General features: G+C 46.6%; 1 protein-coding gene across 1 annotated transcript; it reads left to right on the top strand.

Moving 5' to 3' along the window:
* Nucleotides 1–16427: 16427 nt before the first annotated feature.
* LOC142922794 (uncharacterized) lies at nt 16428–23351 on the top strand. Its single transcript, XM_076063734.1, has 7 exons — nt 16428–17108; nt 17432–17577; nt 21141–21354; nt 21668–21868; nt 22138–22248; nt 22424–22526; nt 23101–23351. The coding sequence occupies exons 1-7, from the start codon at nt 16847–16849 to the stop codon at nt 23345–23347; spliced, it is 1284 nt and encodes a 427-aa protein (XP_075919849.1). The 5' UTR covers nt 16428–16846; the 3' UTR covers nt 23348–23351.
* Nucleotides 23352–23473: the final 122 nt, after the last annotated feature.

The following is a 23473-nucleotide window of genomic DNA, read 5'->3' as shown; positions in this document are numbered from 1 at the left end:
ATTTCAAGAGCCAGCATGCCACGTAAATACGAGACGGTGGGTCCTTAATAAATAACGTCACGAAGCGGTCGCTTAAAGAGCCGCAGGTTTGCCCGACCCCTGACGTAGACGAATATGACCTCGCAACTTCCTTGCATGGAATAAAACGAGCAATACACGTTCCCAGAAAGGCTTTCAAGAGGGGGTCACAAGAATGTTGACGGCTGATCCCCCATTACAGGGGGGCAACATCAGAGACTTCTGCACGGTGTAGCCAACGCTCCCCTCGCCAACACGCGGAGACAGGGAAGGGTTCCAGTCAATTGTTTCCACCGTCACACACAGCTCCCTCCTTCACACACAACTCTCTCTCCTCTTCATCCACAACTCTTTCCTTCATCCACAGTTCTATCCTGCCTAAGGGCCCTCGTGATGACATTGGCGTTAATCGCATGTTTCGGTGGAATTTATCCGAATGAAGTGAAATCCTGACTCTAAAATGTGTGCACACATTTGATGGGTGCAGTCATTGTTAGCTGGGTCAAAGCCATCCACTCGTTAAACTCGAGAACCCGGTTCAATCACACGCAGTGGTTGCAGCCCTCACTCCAACCCAGGGTGTCACCACTCATGCAATTGGAAAACTGTTGTCACATCTGGGGTGGAGTACCCATTTTCTACCTCACTGCACTTGATAGAATTCAACATAAAGCAGGGTGATTGATGATCCAGCACTCACTGACTTTCTGTTGGAACTTGCTCAACTGCCCCAAATGGACATCTGTGAAAACGAGCTTCATGGCTCATCGGATTCCTCTAGTCTAAATAAAGATTCTGATTCACTCTGGCTTCTTGCTCACCGGTGGTCAGTCACCTCCATATCACTCTTCTGTCACTCCTATCATGGTTACTATTCCCCTGAATTTCACTTGTTAATTCCTCCAATTCCTCCTCCCATGCTGAGAGGTCTTGGTCTACCAGCCGACACACGATCAGATCAAAGATAGCTCCGCCTCGGGAGGAGGAGCCAAGAAGGAGAGAGATTTTTGGCATAAAAAGGAGCCGTTTCAGCATTGAATTCAACTCATCAGCCCTCGGGGCCAGCTCAACAGAAGAAGACTCATCTCAACTCATCTCAGCAGAAGACCCGCTCAACTCGTCTCAGCAGAAGACCAGCCATCACCGACGCCGGAGACGCCTCTACAAACTCGCCGAATTGGCGAGTGTCGCCGATTGGCGACCCGCTGCCGCTGTTAGCGGCCAGCGCCACCACGAGCGAATCGTGAGCCTGCAATCTACAACCGCCGACGACGGAGCACCAGCGTGCCAGCTGCTCGCAAACGCACTGCGCGCATTACCTAGCGTCCGCGTACAACGCGCCGCTGCGGGCGTGCTTCTACCGCCATCTACCGGACGGTCATCGCAACTACAACAACGAACTCTTCCGTCTGAACGGGGCCCGTAGCTATCCGTGGTGCTGAAATTTGAGGGTAAGAATCCACCCATTTTTTCGCCATATAGCATTGTGATATATAACGACTTATTGTTGGTAGCTTAGCTGATTGGAGAATATAGAGTGTATTGATAACATGAAGGTAATTTATATTTTAGTTTTTGTTGGTTCACTATATAGTACTGTGAATAGCTCAGATGTGTAGTCATTTCTGTGACCAGTCACTAGCTAATCACTCAGTTATTTCAATGCTAAATTCGCCTAGTTATTTCAATGCTAAATTATCCTGTTTGATTTGTACTAAGTGCCTCGGTGAATGTGTATGCTCTGACTTTAACGTAGCTATTTCTGTAGAAGTTACAAGCTAATCACTCAGCTATTTCAATGCTAAATTCTATGCTAATTCCATTGTCAAGGGGTGCCTCTGCGGATGTGTATGCCTTAACTTAGCTATTTCAATGCTAAATTCTATGCTAATTCCTTTAACAATGGGTGCCTCTGCGGATGTGTATGCTTTAACTTTTAACATAGCTATTTCTGTGACCAGTCACAAGCTGATAATTCAGCCATTTCAATGCTAAATTATATGCTAATTCTTTTGTCAAGGCGCTTTGTTCCTCTCACACAGCTTAAAGGCCGTGATCTGAACGTGGCTCTTTCACTCCAGCGCTGTCCTACCAGACAGTCTCGTCCCTTCACCTGATGAAGGCCGCTTGTGTTGTGGCCGAAACGTCGTGAGAATATTATTGTGTTATTTTATTTTATCAATTTATTATTTTATTCTCATTCTACGTGACTTTACCGAAAGAACCAAAGAAGATGAACGTATCAACTCGTTCACCAACGTCCGCCGAGTCCGAACCAACTACTGAAAGAAGAATCAACTGATACGTATGATACACTGCCCCCCACTACACGACAATCCAGACGTCTGCTTGACGCAAAGAATCGATTCTGAACATTGGCCTACTCTTTCACCACTCATACCATTCAACACACACACACGGGTCATTAACAAAAGCCTAAAACCTCAAGCCATTGAACCATCCGTGATTGTGGAAACATCGCAACGACCGAGTGAATAATCCGTCGTTTTTAAGAGTGTTCATAATTTTCCTCTTTAATATTGTGTTGAGGCTGTACTTCTAACCGCATAAATTACCAACTGACCCATTAATAAGGATTAATTCTTGGCACCTCACCACGGAGCGCCGCTCGTAGGGGGTGAAGAGCGTGTTCAACCGGTTCCCTGTCAGGGGTCTGGCCACAATTAATTAAAAGATTGGCCCGAGATAAGGATCTCAAAGGGAAACATCGCCACCCATTGAGTTGCGTTGAGAAAGTCAATTAGAAATACTTGAGTCTCGATTTAAAGCTTTCGTGACTGCAATGATTAATATTAACGAACGACTCAAGTATTCTTCTTTGGTTCTGTCGGTAAAGTCACGTAGAATGAGATTAAAATAATAAATTGATAAAATAAAATAACACAATAATATTCTCACGACGTTTCGGCCACAACACAAGCGACCTTCATCAGGTGAAGGGACAGCGCTGTCCTACCAGACAGTCTCGTTATTTTATTTTATCAATTTATTATTTTAATCTCATTCTACGTGACTTTACCGAAAGAACCAAAGAAGAATACTTGAGTCGTTCGTTAATATTTTTCTTTCTGCATAATCTTGCTGGTATCCATGAATGAAATAACGAATTCAAACGCATATTTGTGCCTTCAAGAATAATACTGGTTGGAGTGCCCTTTCAACGAGTAGCGTTGCATAATAATCAGTCATCCTATTGTTAACAACGTGACAATAATTGCATTAAGGGCCGCGCATGATCAATGACCGAATGCTGTGTTGTGTGACAATTCAAGTGACGAAAACATTGCGGCTATTGAGTGGTGTTGATAAGGCAATTAGAAGTATTTCAGTCGAACGCTTTAATTGCATAATCGTTATGAATCAATGAACGAACATCGACGTGGTACTGTGCTGACGATTTCAAGCATAATAACTTCGCATATCAGAATGTGTTAAAGATTGGATACGAATCAAAGACCGAGTGCCGTGTTGTGTAACAATTCAAGTATACGAGTTTGCATATTATAAGGTTAATGTTTTGATAGAATAGTTCGCATGTTTTTAATCTCTCTCTCAACAACCGATCGATTGTGTTACGCGTCGGGAATTAACCACAGGTGCCGTTATCAAAGTGAAACAACGCAATCGTGATGGTATCATGTTAACGCTGTGTTGAAATTCCAAAATCTCGAGATTTAGTTTTCATATTATCCAAAAATTAAAGTTAGCTAGAAAATAAAATTGATTGAAGCAGAAGGTTTGTGTGTGATTCTTTCTGAAATTCTGCATAATATTGTTCTGCGTATGAGATCTGAACTTTGAGGGGACCTATCACCACACATAATCCATAACACACATAATTCATGATGTTCAATCGAGAGTAATCGTATCCTTATCGATAATACGGAATTAAAGAGCAGAGTCGAATCGACTCTCTCTCATTTACGCTCACAACGCCTGCGTCACTGCATACGATTAATCGCGTTGTTCCAATTAATAACCAAACCTCGTCACCGAGGCTCGACCACATAATCCATAACGACCTGGATTATTATAACCACGCCCACTCGCATAAAATAATACGATTATCTCTCGAATCAGCGTAATGTATACGCATAATTACACCAATTAACATAATTTCGGATAAATTATGAAAATTTCAAATTTCATTTAATTTTCATTATTTTCATCAATTTTCATAACACCTATATATGCAACAAAGGGCCTGCCACAAATGAACCATAATGCCTTGCTGATCTCGTCAAGGAGCATAAACAATCACGCGAACTCCGACCATCCTCGCAGCAGCGGCTTTTGGCTGAGCCATCGAACAAAGACGGTCACCGCATCGCGCGGTTTCAGATGCGCTTCTGTGGCCGTCTGGAACGCTCTAGGAAGCCACTGGGAGCTATGTACTTTTAAATCTAGATGACAAACTACATTTCTTTAGAACTGCTTTTTGTGTTTACTTTGTTGGCTACGTACGCCGCGAAATAAGTTCAACATACATTCGAAGCCCCCTGGGGGTTCGTTATTGGTGCCACAGCATCTGGTGGTACGTGCCAGCGCTGGACTCGGCTTGCCCCCCCTGGCGGCTGCACTTGTGTATCTACTTGACCTCGCTCGAGTTGAAACACTCGCCTTCTCACTTTAAAGCCGGTTCAGTTGTTTCCTTTGACCCCACCGCGTATTCTTTGACAGTTGTGTTCAGTTACACAACGTGACCACGGGGTGGCGCTATATGCTAGAGCCCCGTACCTCTAATGCACACGTGTGCACGCTCACGATAAAGAGGTACACACGCACCAACACCGACCAACTCTAACATCGATAACGACCGTCGTTCGCCAATAAGTGACAGTAACATTACCACATAGTACATAGTTCATAGTTTATTTATTTGGTATAGCCCTGTGAGCCATTCGGCTCTTGAATCGGGTGCAACCGCAACAAACAAAAAAATCTGAACAAGAAAACATCTTAAAGTGACTATGTGACTGTGCAAACAGAAAATCCAGGAAAAAAATATCAAAATATTCCTGAAATAGCACCGTACACCAACGCTGTGTGCAAAAATCCCAGTGGGATGCAAGTCAAATAACAACAAACAACAACAGCCACAAGACAACTAAGATTAAAGCCATCAGTCTAACTCCGTACTAAAACAAAAACATGGCCAAAACAAAAAAAAACTTTTCGAAAATCACCAAAATAAAAGCCATAAATCCAATGTAACAGTGATCATAGGGACTGTCACCGAATTTTTAACAATAAACTACATAAATAAATTATAACACCAAAATCTAGAGCCATATTTTAGGCCACTGAATAGCAGTGGCAGCTAGGGTTGTACAACTCCTCTAGAGCAGTTTTGAGTGAAGATCTCATAGGTAGTGATTCAAGTTGCAGTTTATTGGCAATAGCATTCCAGACCCTGGGGGCATCAATAGCAAAGGCCCTTCCTCCAGTTTTTGTACGGCAATAGGGAATGTGAAGCTGGTAAATGAGCGAAGACCTGAGGTCAAATTTGTTCTTTGAAACAGAGAGGAGATCCAGTAGGTAGTCTGCGGAATTTTTTGTAAGTACATCGTGAATAAATAAGATCTGGTGCACAAGCCGTCGAACATTAAGAGATGTTAAGTTTGACCCAATGTAGAGATCACAGTGGTGAGTCCTATATGGACAGTTCAATGCAAATCTTAAGGCCGAGTGATAGATGGAATCAAGCTTCTTCAGTACAGTACTTGGGGCTGATTTATACACGATGTCACAGTAGTCAAGTAGAGGCAATATGGTAGCTTTTATCAATTCCAAACGGAACATTGGGGGGAAGCAGTGCTTGTGTCGATACAGAAAACCAATTTTTATTTTTGTCTTTTTACCAATATAATCAATGTGATCTTCAAAACTAAGTTTTGAATCCAGGATGACCCCAAGATACTTATAGATCTCGACTTGCTCTATTTGATAATTATTCAAGGAATGTAATTGGGGAAAAATAACTTCCTGCTTTAGTCCCGGAGAGAAGCATAGCACCTTGGTTTTGGAGGTATTCAGGACTAGTTTAAGAGAAACTAGCTGATGTTGTAGTTTGTTGAAATCAACCAGGAGCTTAGCAATCACGTCATCCGGAGAGCGGCCAGCAGTAATCAGTATCGTGTCATCTGCAAAAAAGATTTACCCTGGAATGATCCAGTTCAGTGCCAAAGTCATTGACATGAAGAGAGAACAAGAGGGGGCCGAGAATGGAACCCTGTGGAACCCCTTTTGTTATCTTAACACTGTTTGACCTCCAACCATCTGTGAATACAGTTTGGGTGCGAGAAAAGAGGTAATTTTTTAACCATTGTACTGTGTTCTCGGAAAAACCGAGGCAACTTAGTTTACTAAGCAGGGTGTTGTGGTCAACTGTATCAAAAGCTTTGGACAGGTCAAGAAAAAGACAGCACAGTACTGCTTATTATCAAGGCTATTGTAAATTTGATTCAAAGAGTCTAATGCAGCAGATGTAGTGCTGTATTTTTTCCGGAACCCAGATTGTTTTAGATGTAGTAAATTGTTGGTGGACAGGAAACTGCTAATTTGGTAGTTCACTAATTTTTCAAAAATTTTCATCAATGGGGACAAAATTGAGATAGGTCGGTAGTTATTGGGATCATCTTTAGGGCCCCCTTTGTGAAGTGCACGAACATAGGAATGTTTCCATTCTAGAGGAACTGATGCTTCTTTGATGGACAGGTTGAAAATATGGGCTATAGGTTTGTATATTAGGTTACCAACAGTTAGTAGAGCAAAGACGGGAAAACTATCTGCTCCGGTAGAGGAGGACCCTTTGAGGTAGGACAGTTGTTTCAGAACATTACTCTCGTGGATTGGTTGGAAACTAAATTCGTTTAATGTTTGGACAGGGGTGTAGGAATTTGCAGGAGCAGGGGTGACTCCCAATACATTATCAAAAAGATTACCAGCTTCAGAAAAATGAAGGTTAAAATTGTCAACTATTTTTTTGGGATCTGAAAAATATTCCCCATTTCGGTGAAGCTCAACGGGCAGATTTTCTGTTTTGAATGCCTTTTCGATAGATTTGATTGTTTTCCAAAAAATCCTGGCATTTCCATGTGATTCAAGGAGAGTGGAGGAAAAATAGGCATTTTTTGCATGCCGTATTTTTTTTACGCATCTATTCCTTAAAATCCTGTATTCTAGCCAGTCATTTACCAAATTACTTTTCTGAGCACATGCCCAAGCCTTGTCCCTAGTTTTCATGAGCTTTTTAATCAAAGGATCATACCATGGTGGGCGGTTGCCTTTAGTTTTAAATCTAACCAACGGAGCATGTTTGTTAAGAATTTGGAGAAACGTGTACCTGAAAGTCTCCGAAGCCATAGTCAGGTTGGGGATATCACAGACCTTATCAATATCCGAGTGAAGCACATCATTTGTAAATGCCTGAGTGCTGAAGTGCCTCAAAGAGTGCTTCTCAACAATTTTAGGGGGGGCTTTGGGTCTGGCTGATGATCTCACACCAAAAATGAAGGAGTGATCACTAAGGTTATTACCCAGAACACCAGTCAGTGCGAAATTGTGAGGGGCATTTGTCAATAGGACGTCAAGAAGAGTTGACTGTCCCGGATTTTTTAGGTTGGGTCTTGTGGGGACATTTATTAATTGAAACAAGTTAAATAAATCTGTAAAATTTGTGGCCACGGCCGGGGGTCTAGCCAATTCCAATTTAGATCACCCACTAAAATTATTTCACCTTTAGGGAGGAATAATAATAATTAACACAGAGCTTGTACAAGACTCGGTGCACCTTGAGGCCTTGTGAATTGTCGAAAGCTTGCTAACAGGAGGTCAGGGGTCAGGCCCAGGTGTCATAGGTTGACTGAATGGGGAGACTGGAAGATGCAACACCTGCGCTCCCCACTTGTCAACTTGCTGCATTTTAGTCGCCCGGCACTTGGCTCGTTGTTGTGAGGGTCACTGCTCTGTGCTCCGTTCTTCTTGGAGGGTGGGCCACGTGACCTCGTGGTGTGAATGCCCTCTCTCTCTCTGTCTCCACGTGACATGGGGAAGAGGAGGATAGGGAGCCCGGGAACGTGACAGCTGTAGCAGCGACGAGGCTGTCCGCCTGTACGTGACAGCTGTAGCAGCGACGAGGCTGTCCGCCTGTGCGTGACAGCTGTGTCGACGAGGCTGTCCGCCTGTGCGTGACAGCTATGCCGACGAGGCTGTCCGCCTGTGCGTGACAGCTGTGTCGACGAGGCTGTCCGCCTGTACGTGACAGGTGTAGCAGCGACGAGGCTGTCCGCCTGTGGGTCGCTGCTGCTGCGCGAGTCCCAGGCGCGCTACGAGGAGCTGGAGCGCGCCAGCTGCTGTGCCCCCTCTGCCTGGAGATGTCCTCCAAGCCCGTGGTCATCCTGCCCTGCCAGCACAACCCGTGCCGCAAGTGCGCCAACGACGCGTTCCAGGTGCTCACCTGTACACTCACCTGTACACTCACCTGTGACACTCACTCACCTGTACACTCACCTGTACACTCACCTGTGACACTCACCTGTGACACTCACTCACCTGTACACTCACCTGTACACTCACCTGCACGCTCACCTGTACACTCACCTGTACACTCACCTGTGACACTCACTCACATGTACACTCACCTGTGACACTCAGCTATGACACTCACTCACATGTACACTCACCTGTACACTCACTCACCTGTACACTCACCTGTATACTCACCTGTACACTCACCTGTACAATCACTCACATGTGCACTCACCTGTGACACTCACTCACCTGTACACTCACCTGTACACTCACCTGTACACTCACCTGTGACACTCACTCACATGTACACTCACCTGTACACTCATCTGTACACTCACCTGTGAAACTCACTCACATGTACACTCACCTGCACGCTCACATGTACACTCGCCTGTACACTCAATTGTACACTCACCTGTGACACTCACTCACATGTACACTCACCTGTACACTCACCTGTGACACTCACTCACATGTACACTCGCCTGCACGCTCACCTGTACACTGACCTGTACACTCACCTGTACACTCACCTGTGACACTCACTCACATGTACACTCACATGCACGCTCACCTGTACACTGACCTGTACACTGACCTGTACACTCACCTGTGACACTCACTCACATGTACACTCACCTGTACACTCACCTGTACACTCACCTGCACTCCCGCCTGAACACTCGCCTCCACGCTCACTCATTTGTACACTCACTCACTTGTACACTCACTCACTTGTACACTCACTCAGTTGTACACTCACTCACTTGTACACTCACTCACTTGTACACTCACTCACTTGTACACTCACTCACTTGTACACTCGCCGTTTTGTTCGTTCGTTCGTGGGTGTTTTTGACGCGGTTTTTTGTGTTCGTTTGACGGTACAGGGGAGGGGTAAGGGGTGGGGTGGGGGTGGTTGTGTTTAAAGTTCACAAAACTCGTGCATGTTCTTTAAAGGGGCCGCGCGGCCTCCGATCGATTTTCACAACTTTCCTTCAGTGTCGGGGTCAACTCGGCTACGCATCGTGTATTTAAAATATTGTACTCTCTAACACAATTACGCTCGGATGCTCCTGTATATTGGAAAAGGCGTTCACGAGATATAGATCACAAGTAGCTTTGATGATGATGATTTAAACTATCTCTTTATTTTTCAGTTATTGGACGAAAAACACAAGGGATGTACACCGGCCGCTAATTTTGAAGATGGACGTGACTACGATTCCATTCTGAGATCATGGAGATCATCATCGAAATGATCATGGAGATGACCATGGAGATGAACATCGATATGACCATCAATATGATCATGGAGATGACCATCGAGATGATCATGGAGATGACCATCGAGATGATCGTGGAAATGATCATGGAGATGATTATGGAGATGACCATCGAGATGATTATGGAGATAATCATGGAGATGACCATTGAGATGACCATCGAGATGATCGTGGAGATGATTATGGAGATGACCATCGAGATTATCTTCGATATGATCATGGAGATGACCATGGAGATGATCATGGCGATGACTATTGAGATGATCATGGAGATGATCATGGAGATGATATTGGAGATTACCATCGAGTTGACCATCGAGATGACCATGCAGATGACCAATGAGATGACCACCGAGATGACATCAAGATAATCATAGAAATGACCATGGAGATGACCATGGAGATGCCCATCGATATGCTCATGGAGATGACCATCGAAATGACCGTCGAGATAATCGTGGAGATGATCATGGAGATGACCATCAAGATGATTATGGAGATGACCATGGAGATGCCTATCGATATGATCATCAATATGATCATTGAGATGATTATGGAGATGACCATCGAGATGATTATGGAGATGATTATGGAGATGACCATGGAGATGCCCATCGAGATGATCATCGATATGATCATTGAGATGATTATAGAGATGACCATCGAGATGATTATGGAGATGCCCTTCCAAAACCGGCATGTTCTCTCATCTGTGTTTTGTACATAATCTTTTTCGAATAAAAAGTACACACGCATCCCGCAGAGTCTGTCGTCGTGGTGGTGGCTGACACGGTCGCATCGCAAGGCTCCTGTTGCTCACTCCTCCTTGATGGTCATTCCCAGGCGTGGCAGCACGCTGCTGTTTGGCCGTCACGAGTGGTGGAACCAATTCTGAATTCACGGGCAATTTATTTTTAACACGCGAGGAGAGGACGCCGCTTTCTACACGGACCAGGCGTCGGCAGCCAAAATAACAAGACGGGCCGTTGTTTTTTTCTAATTTGGTATATTATATTGAAAAATATCTATCTAAATTTCAAGAGCCACCATGCCACGTGAATACGAGACGGTGGGTCCTTAATAAATAACGTCACGAAGCGGTCGCTTAAAGAGCCGCAGGTTTGCCCGACCCCTGACGTAGACGAATATGACCTCGCACCTCCCTTGCATGGAAGAAAACGAGCAATACACATTCCCAAAATGGCTTTCAAGAGGGGGACACACGAATGTTGACGGCTGATCCCCCATTACAGGGGGGCAACATCGGAGACTTCTGCACGGTGTAGCCAACGCTCCCCTCGCCAACACGCGGAGACAGGGAAGGGTTCCAGTCAATTGTTTCCACCTTCCCTGTCACACACAGCTCCCTCCTTCACACACAACTCTCTCCTCTTCATCCACAACTCTCTCCTTCATCCACAGCTCTATCCTGTCTAAGGGCCCTCGTAATGACATTGGCGTTTATCGCATGTTTCAGTGGAATTTATCCGAATGAAGTGAAATTCTGATTCTAATATGTATACACTCATTTCATGGGCAAAGTCATTGTTAGCTGGGCCAAAGCCATCCACTCGTTAAACTCGAGAACCCGGTTCAATTTCGATTTAAAGCTTTCGTGACTGCAAGGATTCATCTTCTTTGGTTTTTTCGGTAAAGTCACGTAGAATGAGAATAAAATAATAAATTAATAAAATAAAATAACACAATGGTTACACATGACATTGACTTCTCCAAGACGGAGGTTCTTTGCAAACCAACCGGCTACCATGAGAGATTCGTTCATAAGGCCATTCACATATACATGCACAGAGACAATTTCAACCGAGAAGATGGATTCTGGCTTAATAACCATTGGAAAGATGTTTTAAACCATTTCGGTTCTTAATTAATTGTATTTTACGATGACCTTCAGACCGCAGCTCTTTTGCTGGCATTGACTCTTAATACCTCTCACACCACGGTTAATGGTATGGTTTACAACATGGAGTATAACAGCGCCTCGCAGCTCTCTCCCCCTCCTCCGTTCCGACCATGGATGAACTCGTCCGTCTAAACGGGGCTCGTAGCTATCCGTGGTGCTGAAGTTGAGGGTAAGAATCCACCCATTTTTTCGCCATATAGCATTGTCATATATAACGACTTATTGTTGGCAGCTTAGCTGATTGGAGAATATATAGAGTTTATTGATAACATTGAGGTAGTTTATATTTTAGTTTTTATTGGTTTACTATATGGTATTCATTATATAGTGTAGTGTATACCCAGTTACTGTTAATAGCTCAGCTTATTGAAGAATATATTGAGTACATTTATTATATTGATGTGATTTAGACTTAGGTTTTTTCACATCGTTTTACTATATGATAGTCGAGTTGTTGCAGCCTCTTTGGCGTCCATGTACTAGGTGCCTCTGTAGATGTGTAGGCTTTGACTTTAACATAGCTATTTCTATGACCAGTCACAAGCTAATCACTCAGTTATTTCAATGCTAAATTCTGTTTGATTTGTACTAGGTGCCTCTGTGGATGTGTAAGGTATGGCTTTAACATGGCTATTTCTGTGACCAGTCACAAGCTAATCACTCAGCTATTTCAATGCTAAATTCTCCTGTTTTATATGTAAACCCCTTTGTCAAGGTGCCTCACTTCTCTAAACCAGCTTAAAAAGACGCTACGAATCTTAACAACGTTCATTGAAGCTCTGTCATCCCGACGGGTCTGTTCCTTTCACCTGAAGAAGGCCGCTTGTGTTGTGGCCGAAACGTCGTGAGAATTTTATTGTGTTATTTTATATTAATAATGTATTATTCTATTCTCATTCTACGTGACTTTACCGAAAGAACCAAAGAAGATGAACCCGGTTCAATCACAGGCAGTGGTTGCAGCCCTCACTCCAACCCAGGGTGTCAGTGGCGCCGGCTCGGCGCTAGGACCTCTGAGCTGCCCCAACCTCCTCGTGGCATCTCGAGCGGTGTGCCGCCGCAAAGTTGTGCTCATTAGCAGGACCGACTCTTTGGTTCGGTGCGCCGTGAAGATCGAGCGAGCTCGAAAGTGTCCCGTTGGAACGAAAGGGGTTGAGAAATCGCTGCTATCGAGTACGTGTATGAACCTCGGATCCATCCGGGCTGTGGCTCTCGCACAGTTCTGGAAGATCGCCGGCGAACGGTGGAACAGCGCGGACGTCCGGAATGAACGCCTCGTTCGGGACCCAAACATCAACCACCGCACACCTCCTGGCATGGACAATTCTCTGCAAATACACCGCTGTCACCATGAACCGCACCAGAACATCAACGGAACGATGTGCACGTTTTCACGAATGGAAAATTAGAGACGAGCTGCAACATGCAGCAGCAGTAGTGCGACTGTGGCCATGCAACTCAAGCTAAGGACCGTAGAGAAAACCCACACACACGTTGTGATACATGGAGACTCGTAGAGACCCATAAGAGACTCGCAGAGATAGAGGCAAATTAAAGACCAGCCACAGTGTGACTGTGGTGCTGCAACTCAAGCTATGGACCGTATAGTAAACCCACACACACGTTGTGATACATGGAGACTCGTAGAGACCCATAAAAGACTCGCAGAGATAGAGGCACATTCAAGACCAGCCACAGTGCGACTCAAGCTATGGACCGTACAGTCCACCACTGTCGTCTCTTGCTCGAGGGAAAATGAGCTGACGTGACTGCAAAGCCACCTCGTGAGTCCTGTGTCTGTAGAGAGATCATTGCCAGTGCAATCGCATGCAGCTCAATGCGAAGCAGTGCTGGTTGACATTGCAAACTAAAATATTTATATTACCAGGTAAGGCCCCACTGAGTGATGTAGATTTTTCTCAGCATCGACCTGGCTATCACAAATGATAGCTCAACGAAGTGGCTCGTCACGGAGACATGTATGGCAGACACAAATACTCTAGACGCGTGTTGTTTAAATGTGGAGGGAAAACGCGGAGGACCTGGAGACAAATCCACGCGACCACGGGGAGAGAGACACCGCAGACTCCAAATATACAGCAGCAGGCGTCAGCATCGGAACCGAACCCACGACCTCCTGTATACCGGGCGAGGAAGTTAACATCTCGCCACCCCGTGGCACCCCACGGAAGTGAACGCCTCGCCTGTCTCACAGTGGTAAGAGGTTATCGAATAGAAACAGATCAAGTGGCACTGTCTCTTTCATATCTGTCTCTCCCCACACACACTACTGTATATTCATCACGAGCTACACATCCACGGCACCAGTTGTGTTGCCGGTATCGACGTGGCGATGTAGACAGAAGAGAGGCGTTTTACCCTTTCCGGCAATAACGCAGGAGGTGTTAAGACGCCCAAAATGGACTCACCGATTGCAAGGCATCGAGTCTGCATTAGCCGCACATTCACGGATTGGTGTTTGCATCGCCTCTGTGCTGCCGTTCGCCTCCTCGTGTCGTTGTTCTCTGGCCTGACAACTTGTGGGTGGGTCAAGGCCATGACGGAGGACGTCTCTGCTGGAGGCCAATGTCGTTTCAGGGACAAGGCGTGCATCATCAGAGCACGTCGGTTTGGATGCTTGACCACGAGCACGACGTGTGGTCAATGCAGACTCGATGCCTTGCAGTCGGGGTGCCTATTTGGTGTTTGCGCATCTTAACACCTCCTGTGTTACTGCCGGAAAGTGTATGAAGACTTTTATATTTTAATCATCACCATGATGATAATAATTAAATTCTATTGAAGCCGTTGAAGTAAACAGTGGTTTAAAATGAAAGGGACCGTCTGTGACATCCAATATATCACTTCCAGGAGACAGAAGCACCGACACGCATTCACAAGGAGCGAAGCTTCTCCAATGCACACGTGAATGCACATTTGAGCACACTGCACAGAGTTACACACTTCTGCCAACCTTGCACTTGACACACACACACAGAGCAGCATTATAGGATACAGAGCTACTATTGACCACCGTGGGAATAGTAATAAGAATAATAATAATCAGAGGTACTCGCTGACAGTTGAGACGATGGGGCCACGTCTATTAACTCTCCCTCCTCGCCCCGGCCGCCTCTGTCCACCCAGCAGTGCGCCAAGGCGCGGTGGGGTAAAGTGTGGGTACCGCCGCCTCTTCGAAGTCGGTGTGTCCGTGGTGGGAGAGCCGGACAAAGACATCCCTCGAGAGGTGAGACTCTAGAGAGCTCGCTGTAGGTGGAGGCCGGTGCGTCCACAGTGGAGCGAGCAAGCAATTGCAGGGCTGCGCCTGCAGCAGCTGCTGCTGCGTCATCACACTCAACTTATTAAACTATTTTTTATTCCGCCAGGTAAGGCGCTCTGAGCTGCGTAGCTCTTTTGTCGGAAGCGACTTTGGCCATCACAAATGAGAGCTCATCCACGTGGCTTATCATCGCGTGGACATTGACAGCGGCCACATACTTTGTACTCTACTTTGATTCAACTGGTATCGTACAGACAACACCGTACGATTGGGATAATCCGAATCCCGTATGACCAGATGGTCAAATATTCAGCAGGAAGATTGTTGCAACATCAGGTTTGAGAGAAACGTCAATCAAACACCAACGCACACACACACAGATGCACACACGGACACCTGCATGACGCACCCCATACATTGCCACCTAAGCGGCTTGTTCAATCCACTGCTGGATGAACGCCTCTCACGCACCGTGTGGGTGTGGCTGTGTGACCATACCTCGTCACGCCGGCCACGCGTGGATGAATCAACTGCTGGATGAAGGCCTACCCCTAAAATAAAAAGTACAAATAAATAGAAAATAATAAAAGCAAAAAACCCACGACGTTTCGATCGCAACACAAGCCGTCTTCATCAGGCAATGAAGCGATGAAGACCACTTGTGTTGTCATGGAAACGTCGTGGGTTTTTTGCTTTTATTATTTTCAATTGAGAATTTTTATTTTTAAAATTTTTAAAATTTAATTTTAATTTATTGTCGTTTCATTCTTATTTTTTAATCTTCGTGACTTTACCGAAAGAACCAAGAATATGAAGATGTGGATGATGATGATGATGTAGATGATGATGATGTGGATGATGATCATGTGAATGATGATGATTAAGTGACTGATGCTGATGTCCTCACCCTGCACGTGTTCCCCACTCCACGTCTTCTTCGCCTTCTGCCGCTCAGAGTCTCACCCCAAGCTCGCCTCGCTCTCCCCTCGCTTCTTCTTCTTCTTCACTCTCGAGGCCTCTCGTTCCAACCTCGTCACGCGTCCCCTGAGCCCCCGATCCACGTCGATTTGGGTCGCAGCTGCTGAGCGGAGAGGCCCAAAACGCCGAGCGGCCAACAACTCAGAGCACTGCTCAAGATCCCTCTGCGTGTGTGTGGTTGGGTTCGGCCAAGTGGTCATTTTAGGTCGTGATTCGTGTCGGGGTTAAGCGGTCGCGTTGACCACCATCACTCACGGGGTAGTGGACCCCCCGTGAGTGACCAACCGTCACTCACGGGCGGGGTGGGGCTCGCTGGCGCCAATCACAACGCTGGGAATGCACGGGTGTGGGGAAATTGTTATTGGATCATGATCGGCGACGTTTCGGCAATGTTCCTTGTGCAGAGCACGTCAACAGTTGTTAGACCCTTTCATAACGTGGACTACAGAGGGTGGCCCAAAAGTCAGGACACGCAAAGTTATTGTATGTTTCTTAAGTAATCACAAAGGGTTATTTAGTTTAATTTTAACAAATGTTAAAACTGATATCCATGACTCTTTTGAAATGCATTTAGCACCTTTTTAAAATTACAGCTACCTTTTTCTGCATGCATAACAACGAACTGAACTCGTTCGTCTTTAGTCAATGGCCCCTTCTTAGAATATTTTGTGAGTTTGGGGTTCCTCTAAAAATCAATAGTCTATATATATTTCTGAGACATTTTATGCAGATCGATTATCGGTTCATGGACTAAAATTGTATTTCTTTTGGAGATAAAACAGTCCCACGTGTGTTGGGATCCCAGTCCGGATGGGAGGAGTAATTGTGGATGTGTTGACTGCGTTGCTGTGGCAGGACCCAACCACGACTGTGGCAGCTGGAGCGGAGGGCACCTCGTCCGGTAACGACCTCACGGTCTTGGCCCCCACCTCGTCCAACGAGGTGCCGGTGGCGGCCGACGAGAGGCATTGCACCCAACCCAGCTGCCTTCCCCACGGCCGGCCTGAACCTTCCCCAGTGTCAGCCACAGCACGCGAGAACATCGGTGTGTCTGTGCTGCCTGCACCCCAAGGTGAGCGTGCGACCTCACGACCTCGTGACCTCTCGTTAGGGTGGCAGCCACCAACGCAAGGGCCGCGTTGGAGCCACTGCTGTTGCCCTTCATGAGTAACACGGGGAGCTCAAAACACCCAGCGGCCAACGTGACAGGCACATCACATTTGTCGCTAACTTGAGTCTTACACTTCAATGTGGGGCAAAATGTCTGGTTAAGAGTAGCAGCACGGGTGCTGGATGGGGCCACTGAATCCAGTGCCATGTTTTTCTACAGTGGGAAATGTAGAGCCGTTTGTTTATCCGCAGTGTAAAATGTGATCGCTGTGCTTCTTGTTGCAGTTGGCGACCCCCCCGAGGGATCCCGCGGGGCTGTGCCCGGGACCCCCTCCCCGGATGAAGCCCGAGGCACGGCGCGGGTCGCCGTGCCGGAGCTGACGGGAGCCGCACAGGCGGCGGCGGGGCCGCGTCTGAGGGCGGAGTCTCAGGTGAGGGGGAGGAGCCCCGGGTGGCGGGCGGGGCCTGTTGGCGCCGCTCAGCCAATCACAACTCTAGGAGTGCACGGGGGTTGGGGAATTGTTACAGGAAAATGATAGGCGACGTTTCAGGAAATGTCCCTTCTGCAGAGTACATCAGTTTTTTTCCATTTTCATAACGTCGCCTATAGAAGGTTGCCCAAAAGTCAGGACACAGGTATCGTATTTATTTGAACAAGTCACAGAGGATTTGTTATCGATATTAATAATGATAATAGTTAAATTGTTAACTTTAAGAATAATGAGAACGGTGTAATTTCAGTATTAAGTTAAATTGCACTCCTATTATGTGTTTGTGTTGTTCGTTGTTGTAACGTTCTGACCGGTGCCAATTGGACATGTGAAAAATAGCTTTATAGCTCATCGGATTCCTCCAGTATAAATATTCTGACTCTGATAATAACGTGCAATACATATATAAAGTATTATTAAATATAGAAAAACGACGTTTCAGTCAATGCCCCTTCCTCAGAGCACATCACAGTTGGCTCTTCATAACGTCGCCTATAAAGCGTGGCCCACAAGTCATGCCACATAGAGCTATCATGTTTATTTCAACAGATAACAGAGCTTTATTTGATTTGTTTAATAAACGTTAAAACTTACATCTATTAACATTAATGCACGATGGACGAATTTATTATTTCTTCAAATTAATTTAGGCCTTTAAAAAATTCAATCACAGCTGCCTTCTTTTGCATATGTAGTGGGTTTGTATGGAGACTGAGTCTTCGTAGGAGGCAACACATATTTATTTATGACAACAATAACAGTAACACTTAGGTCCCTAACACGGAGGGGTAATGGCCCCTTCTACCCACCACCTAAGGAGGTACGGCCTCCGGGCTAACGTGCCCTAACTACTGGGGCTAACCACTCCTTAGCCCTCCGGCTAGCGGGACCTAGGGGAGGCTGACCCGACCCAGCCAAGGTCCTCGGGTCTCGACCGCTGGCCCACACAGACCCGGCCCTGAGAAGGGCGTCGGGTCGGGGGATCCTCAGGGTCCTAGCCTATTGATCACTGGCCTCACTGAGCCCCGGCCTTTATAAGGACGGCGGGGCTTGGGGTCCAGGGTCCTATCTTCAGGTGGGCTTCTGGGTCTTCGGCTTGAGGCGAACTGCCTCAGCTGCACTGGGGTCCGGCTTTTATGGGGCTCCCAAGGTCACCCCGCCCCTGGTCACGCCCACCATCTGGAACCTTCTCGAGGGACCTGGATTGTTGCGCAATCCTCCCCAGCCCCCCACCCGGGGACCTGGGGTGTCCCCCTCCGGTTCCCAACCGTCCCCCCCGCGGAATGCCTGACCCACGAGTCCTGCTTAGCACAGGCCGTACTCGCTATTGCCCCCTGACTGGAAGTACCTGCTCAACCAAAGTGGTGGCGGCGTATTACGCCCAACAATTACCCACCACACATACAAATGACAATCGAACTCGTTCGTCTTTGGTCAATTACCTTTCCATTTTTGAAAAATGTCACCTGAAAAAGCAAAATAGAAATTAATAATAACGTATAAAAGTTGTGTAATTGCTCGTCACGTGACGGGTATTTCCACGTCGTAAACGATCCAGTGTGTCGTGACTTTGTCGATGACGCCATCTCTGCCGCCTTCCTCCGTTTAATCGACGTCTTCTTTCGTCTGCGACTCTTCTGGCTTCATCTGAATGAACTAAAGTTACGGAATGTGACGTACCGAATGTAATTTTCTCTTCTGAGAGTAATATATAACAAACCTGTAAATAAAGAATGACAATTGTAAATCACCTTCATCGTTCTAGCAGCTGTTTGAGTTGCCTTTCTGTCGGGAAGAAAGTAAACTAAATGTTGTAGGAATGATTTCGTTCTAAGTATCGACTTACTGGATTCCCTATTTATGTGAATACTAAAAAATAACTATTTATAAACCGCAAGGACGCGTCGGTGTGTTCACCAATTTTCGCTCAAAACGTGAGCAGAAAGTCGCTTTTACCAAAATGAATTTGAACTCAGTGAGAGGGGTGGCCCTAGACCAGCTGCTGCCAGCAACTGGCAACGCCCTCGGCCAACCTCGCAATGGGCGCCGCCACCCCCAAACCCCAAGGGCAGATCCAGGCTGAGGTTTCTGGTAAACTGGGAAACATTTTGCCACGATTTTACATTTAATGTTTAATTAAGCGTATTTTTTTAAACAGAGGCAAAATTATTCGGTTTGTCTGTCCGTCCGTCTGTCCAACCAATACATTCTCAGGAATGTTGAGAAATTAATTAAAATTCATAGAACCTCTGTACGTTGCACGGGAATCAAAATGACATCGTCGTTATTTTATTTGTATATTTTTTCCTCGAATTGTTGGCGCCCCAGGCGACCGCCTCGTTCGCCTACATGGACGGGTGTCCGCTCCTGTTTAGTTACAATAACTTACTGGATTCTGATTTGATGTGAATTAAAAAAAAGTGACCGTTCATTATTGATCGCAAGGGGAGATGTCGGTGTTCACCAATTGTCACAAATGTTCACCGTAAGTGCTAGCAAAAGCCATCAAAGTGAAACTGCACTGAGTTCAAATTAAAAGCGGATTCTGCTTCTTTATTTCTATTCGACGTTCAAAAAATAAATATTATCACGCACAAATTAACTGAATGGGTTATTTATTATTACTCACTAATAATGGTGCACAAAACGCAAAGATAAAATACAAAAACAGAGGGCAGACGTGGCTCTTATCATAAGAGGCGCTGGTATATTTTTGGAGAAAATGTATCGTTGTGGTAACAACAAACTAATAATTAGTTACATGTTTAATCTAAGCCTTTCGTGAAAATCAAACGAATTGCATGGGAATCCACGTAGCCAAGCCAGCGTTACCCGCAGCGTGTGTCAGGCGTTCGGCACAGATCATCAAAACTATAAATATAAAGTTGACTTTAAAAATAAATAATAAAACGTTATGTGAGGGTTAATATAAATGAAATAACCCTGTCTTAACTTTTGGGCCAACCTGTATAATTATGGTTATTAAATATATACTGTATGATGAAAGATATAAAATCGACGTTTCAGGCAAGGGGCTTTCTTCAGGGCACATCACATCATGACGTCGTTTGTAAGAGGGTGGCCGAAAAATCAGGACACATCGGGTTATTGTGTTTATTTGAAAAAATAACGGAGGGTTATTTCGTTTAATTTTAACAAATGTTAAAAATGAATTCGATTAACATGAATGCACGATTTCTCTTCTGAAATGCATTTAGGACTTCTTTGAAACTACAGCTGCCTTCTCTCCAGCATGCATAGCAACAAATTGAACTCGTTCATCTTTTGTCAATGGCCGTTCATCATAGAGTATTTAACGAGTTAAAGTGAGATTGGGGTTCCTTTAAAAATACTGTATATTGACTTCTGAGACATTTGATCGCCCATCGGTTCATGGACTAAAATTGTATTTCTTTTGGTGATAAAACAGTCCCACGTGTGTTGAGATCCCAGTCCAGATGGGAGGAGTAATTGTGGATGTGTTGACTGCGTTGCTGTGGCAGGACCCAACCACGACTGTGGCAGCTGGAGCGGAGGGCACCTCGTCCGGTAACGACCTCACGGTCTTGGCCCCCACCTCGTCCAACGAGGTGCCGGTGGCGGCCGACGAGAGGCATTGCACCCAACCCAGCTGCCTTCCCCACGGCCGGCCTGAACCCTCCCCGGTGCCAGCCACAGAACGACACAACAGCGTGTCTGTGCTGCCTGCACCCCAAGGTGAGCGTGCGGTTACGCAGCCTCGTGACCTCTCGTCAGGGTGGCAGCCACCAACGCAAGGGCCGCTTTGGAGCCACTGCTGTTGCCCTTCACGAGTAACACGGGGAGCTCAAAACACCCAGCAGCCCACGTGGCAGGCGATCATATTTGTCGCGAAGTTTAGCCTTACACTGAAATGTCGTGCAAAATCTTTGTGGTTAAGAGTAGCAGCACGGGTGCTGGCTGGGGCCACTGAATATCCACGCCAGCCCCATCGGCAGTGCAGCGCTCTGCGATGACGCCGGCTTCCGCCACCACCGTTCCCTTTGTGCAGAGGAGGACGACGGCATTCCGGCGGCACGGCTCTCGCTGTTTGCGCCGGAGCGGCTGAGCCTCAGGTGGGAGAACGACGTGGGCAAGGGTGCCGGCCTGCGCAACCTGGGGAACACCTGCTTCCTCAACGCCACGCTGCAGTGCCTCGCCTACACGCCGCCGCTCGCCAACTACCTGCTGCTGCAAGAGCACTGCAGCACCTGTAAGTACCCCCCTGGCACTCTCGTTTACCCATGGGCTAGGTTATTGGCAGTTATTTTGCTGCGATAAATTTCCCACGTGATAAGCCACTTCGTTGAGCTAGCATTTGTGGTCCAGGTCGCTTCTGAAGAAGCTAATAGCTCAGTGGGCTTTATCTGGTAAAATAAAATAAAAAGTTCAGTTTTAAATGTAGATTTTTTTAAAGTGATTTGTTTACCTTACCAATACTTTGTACTCTTATCTTTTTTTGTATTGTGCCCTCGTTCGCAGGCCAACAGAGCGACTTTTGCCTGATGTGCGTCATGGAGCGTCACGTCGTCAACACGTTCAACAACTCAAAGAGAGTGCTGACACCCAAGGTCATCACTAAAAACATCACGCGTGAGTCCCACAACTACGTTAAAACTTGCACTCGGAGGAGAAGTTATCCCCGCGATCTTTCGCCATCTGTGTTCCAAGTCCTTTGCACTGCTCCTTTTGACATGTTGGGGAGCTCTTGAAGGATGTCATCAGATCCTGTACCTGTCACTTTGTCCCCATGTCCATTTCTCTGCAGGCATCGCCAAACACCTGCGCATTGGGAGACAGGAAGATGCCCACGAGTTTCTGCGATACGTGGTAGATGCCATGCAAGCCTCATGCCTCCATGGCCACAGCGAGTGAGTACCGCGCGCCAGTCAACTTGCGGCAGTCGTTCTGCAGTTCGGTACCTCACGGCTCCCTCTTGGTTTTCTGCACGCTTGTCCTTCGACGTCTGTGAGAAGCTACTCACACTTTTGTGTGAACACCTGGGAGATGCAGAGGACCGGCCCAGCTGGCACCACGGTTCTTTCACCTTGGCCCTGACGTGGGCCATCTTTTGTTTGCGCATTTCACGTTGCCGATAAATATCGGGGGGTCGATGTCTCGATGTGCGGTGGCCCCGTGACGACATTCCTCGTGTTGACGAGCGGCACGTGGCACGCCGGGCACAACAAAAGCGTCGGGCAACAGCACCGCGTGATGGCTGCCAGCTTGCCCCCAGCTCTGGGGCTGTGCCGTGAATGTGGCTGCCCTGTGCAGACGCTACCACGTTTGGTTGCTACAGAGCACGCGTTGCAGTGCTGAAGGGAAAGAGTGAATCGACAGCTCGGGCAATGGTGTAACTCTCACACACGCGTGTGCATCCGGTAAAGGTGCTACTGCTACTGCCGCTGTAACCACTGTGTGGTGTCGTTCTCTGTGACGTGGCAGGCTGGACAGATACACGGAGGCTACCACCCTCATTTACCAGATCTTCGGGGGTTACCTTCGATCACGTGGTGAGTTGTGCGCACTCCTCTACAAACTTGTTAACCGTGAGCAGCAAGCGCATCATCACAGTGTAGACGCGCTCGCGTTGCAGCGTTTACACACTCTCACGCACGTGCCACACAGAAAAACCTTTTACCAGTTGGTGAAAAGTACCAATTACCTATGTCAGTGGGAAGCGTGCATTTAGTTTACTAAGTAACATGTGACGTCCCTTCCTAATGTGTGCTTGTGTTTTGCAGTGGAGTGCATGCAGTGCTGCAACCACTCCGACACCTATGACACGTGCCTGGACATTGCACTCCATATTAATGTA

Source organism: Petromyzon marinus, unplaced genomic scaffold, assembly GCF_048934315.1.
Source record: "Petromyzon marinus isolate PM22_M1 ecotype Great Lakes invasive population unplaced genomic scaffold, UKy_Petmar_22M1.pri1.0 PM_Scaffold_174, whole genome shotgun sequence".
Classification (NCBI taxonomy): domain Eukaryota; kingdom Metazoa; phylum Chordata; class Hyperoartia; order Petromyzontiformes; family Petromyzontidae; genus Petromyzon; species Petromyzon marinus.
This window is presented reverse-complemented; position numbering and strand designations above follow the sequence as displayed.